Genomic DNA, 4,749 nt, shown 5'->3' with positions numbered 1-4,749 from the left:
ATGGGCACATACTGCCCTCTAGTGGCTAAATGTTTTACATCAGTCTTTTTGACTTTCAGTTTCTCACATTTCCCCAAATAGTGCTCTCACCTGTAGAGGGCCCCCTTTCCAAAGTTATTGTAACTTAATTCTACTTTTTCTCTGTGACGCGGTCACACAGGTTGATGCAAACCCAGTATATAAGAAACACTTTGAATAACCTGACTTGTTGCACACAATTAGGAGCATGTGATGTGACAGGAAGAGAGGAAACATTCAGTCCCCAAGCAGCCACAGCAGATGGCATTTCCTATCCAATCACCTTTTCAGATTCTATTGCCCAATCAGTTTTACATTTATATGTAAAGTAGCTTACTATTCCAGCTGATCAACAGATGGCTGGAAAGGTATGCTATGGGACACTTAAAGACTTCATGATTTCCTTTTCTCATTTCAACCAAAAAACAGATTTTGAAATAGGAAATTGGAGGCAATGTGCGGACGCTAAAAGTCAAATGATGTGATTTCCTCTTGTGACTGTAGAGAAGGTGTCATGTGTAATGGCTTGAAATAGTGTTTGCTACACTTGAGAATGGAGGTATTTCTTTTTGTTCCCTCTATGGCCATTGTATTATTTAGTTTTAGATCAAACAGAGGTTCCTGTATAGCCCACATCCCAGAGTGAAATCAGTCTCCAATAGTGCAGATCATATGCAGGTCCTTATACTGCAATAAGTAGTAGCAATACTTCAGTGATGATACACTCGAATTTCGTTGATTATCTCACCAAAGGAAAAGTATTATTAGCGAAATGCACTGAAAACATCACATGTGAAAGCACTCAGCGTTACAATGTTTTAAATAAATATTTCTGATGCATTTATGTTTAAAGAGCATTTTACTTTTGGTCAAGATGCAGATAAGTTGACCTACTTTATATACTGCTGAGTAGTTTATTCTAACAACCAACATATGTTATGAGAAGCTTCGTTTTTTTGTTCATCTGAATCTGTAAAGTAAGAAGTGACAACATTGTTTAGATAAATGCAGTCATTGTCATAAAGTACAATATTTACCTCTGAATTATAGTAATATCAGTCGAAAAGAAAAAGGCATGTAATGGAAATATTTAAGTAAAGTACAGGTATCCCAAGTTTTTACTCAAACACAATACTTGAGTAAATGTACTTTGTTACACCCCACCACTGGTGCTTTTGCAATAAGCACTGATTTGCTGAGTTGCATATAAAAAAATGTCAAACTTCATGGTCAAACGTGGTTATATATAAACATTGTTTCAACAGCATATCAACAACTACATTTAAGTGCGAAGCATGTCTTAATTATATATAAATATGTGGTTAAAACAACAGTTTTATGCTAAATAATGTCTAAAAACATTCTCTTTTCAACCACATTTGGCCCTTCACATCTCGAATTTGAACGTGTAAATCCCCAAATCAATGGGTAATCATCAGTGACTTTCCTGCTCTCTCTATCTGTATCAGTCCTATGTTTTCTTTACTAAATAATCCAGTTGATTAAAGCACAGACATAACAGAAGACAACAGAGAAAACAAGACAAACAACCTCATACAGGTTTGCTGTTAAATCCTTTGGCCTAATGATTCAAATAAAACCACACAATGGTACTTTCCTTCTGTTTAATAAAACAATGCTATAAGAGAGTCACATCAAATCTGACTACAAACTAAATGCATGGGAACACCTCCCTCGTCGGAAAGTGACAATTGTTTCCAGAATTGTTGGAAGTTTACTTGCAATCTGCTACATATGGGTTTTGTGCTACATCCATCACATAAGAATCAGTCATTTAACAATCATAATCTCTTCATAGAGTGCATTAATGCTGAATAATGCACGTTAAAGTTATTCTGCCCCCCTTCAATAATAGGTCATAAAAGATTTATAAATTCACTGAGCTAAGAAGCCACATATCTCATGTGCTTGGTGAAAGATATTTAAGGCTTTTTTTATATAAAAGTAAAATGACATCTTCTAGCTATGGCATGAAAAGTGATGTTTTCTGATGCAGGAGCGCAGTCCACTGAGGATATTTTACATACCAGAACTGAACAGGTAATACAGTCATTAATAAACACTAAATCCAAAAACCGTTGTTAAAACTGTAGTTTAAAAGCCCATCTGTTTGCATCTATAGCACTCATGCATTCACATTGTGTGCTTGACATTCTCTTTAGCATGCACTTTACTTCCCCTAGCATGCCAGGAACACAGCAGAATCACTAACATAAATAATCTGATGGTTAAGGAAGATAAGAAATGTAACCTTTGCCTAACAAAATAAATATCTTCAATAGCCACAAAAGACAACTTATTCGTTTAACAGAACCCGTGTCTTCTGACATGCAACAAGGTGTGACACAAAATGAAGGTTCATTGAAAATACTGTATATATAGTCTGTGCAAACACTGTGGTGCTCTTTACATCGACTTTCTCCTCAAACGAGAGAACTCGCGGAAGCTGTGCCCAGGAGAGAGCGTGCTTCCTGGGGAAGAGAGTCCAGTGTTGTTCCTGGAGCCCGGTGAGCAGCCCTGGATCCTGTAGGACACTGAGTTATAATACACAGAGTTGAGATGGCAGCCGTGGTGTTCACCGTGGGACAAAAGAGGACTATCACAAATCCCCAAACGGTAGCACACACAGGAGCAGAGGGAGCTGAGGCTCGACTCCGGCCTGTCTCTGCCTGCCTTGATCTGAAAACGCAGCCTGTGTCTGCAGGGGCTTCTTCTCTCCTGGTCCTCCGCTGGGGTAGCAATGAGGTTAGTGCGGCTGGTTCCTTCCTCCATCGGGAGGAAGAGCGTACTGTGGCTTCGACTTTGCACCGCGTTGCTCCTGTTCCTCTCTCTGTAGTTGCCTCTGCTCTGTTCTACAACATGAAGACTCAGAGAGCCATCTATAAGGCCTCTGTCCCTCTTCAGCGAGGCCCTCTCCTGAGCATCTCTCCGCTCATCCTCAGTGTTCATGGTGAGGAAGCGAAGCACCACCAAGTTCAGGAAGGCCCCGATGACAGTCAGCCCCACCAGGATGTACATGAAGCTGAATGCCACGTAGGGGGTTTTCTCCTGGAGGTCCTCCTTCTTCTGCAGGGCCACAAAGTCCCCAAAGCCAATGGTGGTGAGTGTGATGAAGCAATAGTAGTAAGCGTGGAAGAAGCTCCATCTCTCAAAGTGTGAGAAGGCTGCAGCCCCAACACACAGTGTTCCAATGCAGGACAGGAAGCCCACCAGCACCATGTTCTCCATGGACACCTCGGTGCGGCGACAGCCCAGGCACTGCTTCACCTTATGGAGCAGATAGCGGACAAATGTGTTCATCCTTTCTCCCAGGCTCTGGAACATGACCAAAGTGAGAGGAATGCCCAGCACAGCGTAGAACATGCAGAAGACCTTCCCTGCATCTGTGCCTGGAGCTGCATGTCCATAACCTTAATGCAGAGAGGTGGAAATGAGAGGAACACTGTGAGGAATAATATAGCAAGGCATAGATCGATTTTGTTGTTGTTGTATTAGCGTGCAATTTAAACAAACCTTTAATGTTGCATTTATGGAGAAACAATTTTAAATTCTCAACTGTAGCAACAGATTAAATCAGTACCTCTCATCTCTAAAGACATAAGAATTATATCCACTTACCAATGGTGGTGATGACTGTAATGGCAAAGTAAAAAGAGCCAGCAAATTTCCACTGTCTCCCGGCTCGATGGGGCTCAGCTTGCAGCACCACCCGCTCGATTTCGTAGTAGTCGTCCTCGGAGAAGCGGTACTTCTTCTTCATCTCGTTGCGCTTCTGCTCCAAGATGCGTCTGCGGGAGCTCTCCGACTCGGACTCCAGCGCGTCAAACACCGCGGCGCCCACGAGCAGGTAGGAGAACATGCAGAGGATGAGCGACAGGGTCCGGATGTTTTGCTTCTTCATCCTCGGTGTCGGCATGAAAGTGGGGGTTAGACGGGCACAGTTACAGGTGGTACTGCTACTCAGCGTGCACTTCACATTGGTGCTGAAAGCCTGTTGCGTAAAACGTAGTAGCAGGAGAGGCGTGCGGGAAAATAAAAAACTACGAAATGTGTCTTACTAGGTTCAGATGTTTATGGGAAAACGCGCATAACCTGCTGTGCGCATTGAGAGCGATCGATACCCTCAACACAGTCATCTGTTTAAGCAAGTGGCATCAGCTTTCTTCTTCGCATGCGCAAGCAGGTCCAAAATAAAAAAAGCTGTGTGTAATGTAATGTAAGCTTTTGCACCAATGTTCAGTCTTATCAGCTGTGTGCAACAAGTGAGGTCCCGACTCGACCCGGCAGATACCAATCCAACATGAGGAGGGGGGTTCAGCACCATGGACTGCGTGAACTTAAACTGCGCATCCAAAGCTGGAGATATCCAGCGGCTGAGAAACACGACAACCAGGTTCAATGCAGCTACGCACACCATGACTGAAGTTCTCAGATGTGAAGCTCAAATACTGATGGCCTGTGTTATATTGTGTTTTCTTGCCCAAAATAACAAAGCACCAGAAATAATGACATAGTAAAACTGATGTTACTTGATTTATGAGTACATTTAAAATGGTTAATTCTGGGTTAATACCAATTATGAGCTCAAGGCATAAAGGAAAAGGCCATTTCAAGTAATGATGTAATCTGGTGTGAATTATAATCATTTCACATTTTAGAAAATTAAGTAAATACAAATAATAAAGACAGGTCATTGTTAGTAAAAAAAGC

At 41.9% G+C, this 4,749-nt stretch overlaps 1 protein-coding gene across 1 annotated transcript; it reads right to left on the bottom strand.

Moving 5' to 3' along the window:
- Positions 1–1,629: 1,629 nt before the first annotated feature.
- Positions 1,630–4,167, bottom strand: kcnk15 (potassium channel, subfamily K, member 15). The gene is made up of 2 exons (XM_034211165.1): positions 3,658–4,167; positions 1,630–3,449 (listed from the first exon to the last, which is right to left on the bottom strand). The coding sequence occupies exons 1-2, from the start codon at positions 3,953–3,955 to the stop codon at positions 2,446–2,448; spliced, it is 1,302 nt and encodes a 433-aa protein (XP_034067056.1). The 5' UTR covers positions 3,956–4,167; the 3' UTR covers positions 1,630–2,445.
- Positions 4,168–4,749: the final 582 nt, after the last annotated feature.

This window comes from Gymnodraco acuticeps, unplaced genomic scaffold (assembly GCF_902827175.1).
Source record: "Gymnodraco acuticeps unplaced genomic scaffold, fGymAcu1.1, whole genome shotgun sequence".
Classification (NCBI taxonomy): Eukaryota; Metazoa; Chordata; class Actinopteri; order Perciformes; family Bathydraconidae; genus Gymnodraco; species Gymnodraco acuticeps.
This window is presented reverse-complemented; position numbering and strand designations above follow the sequence as displayed.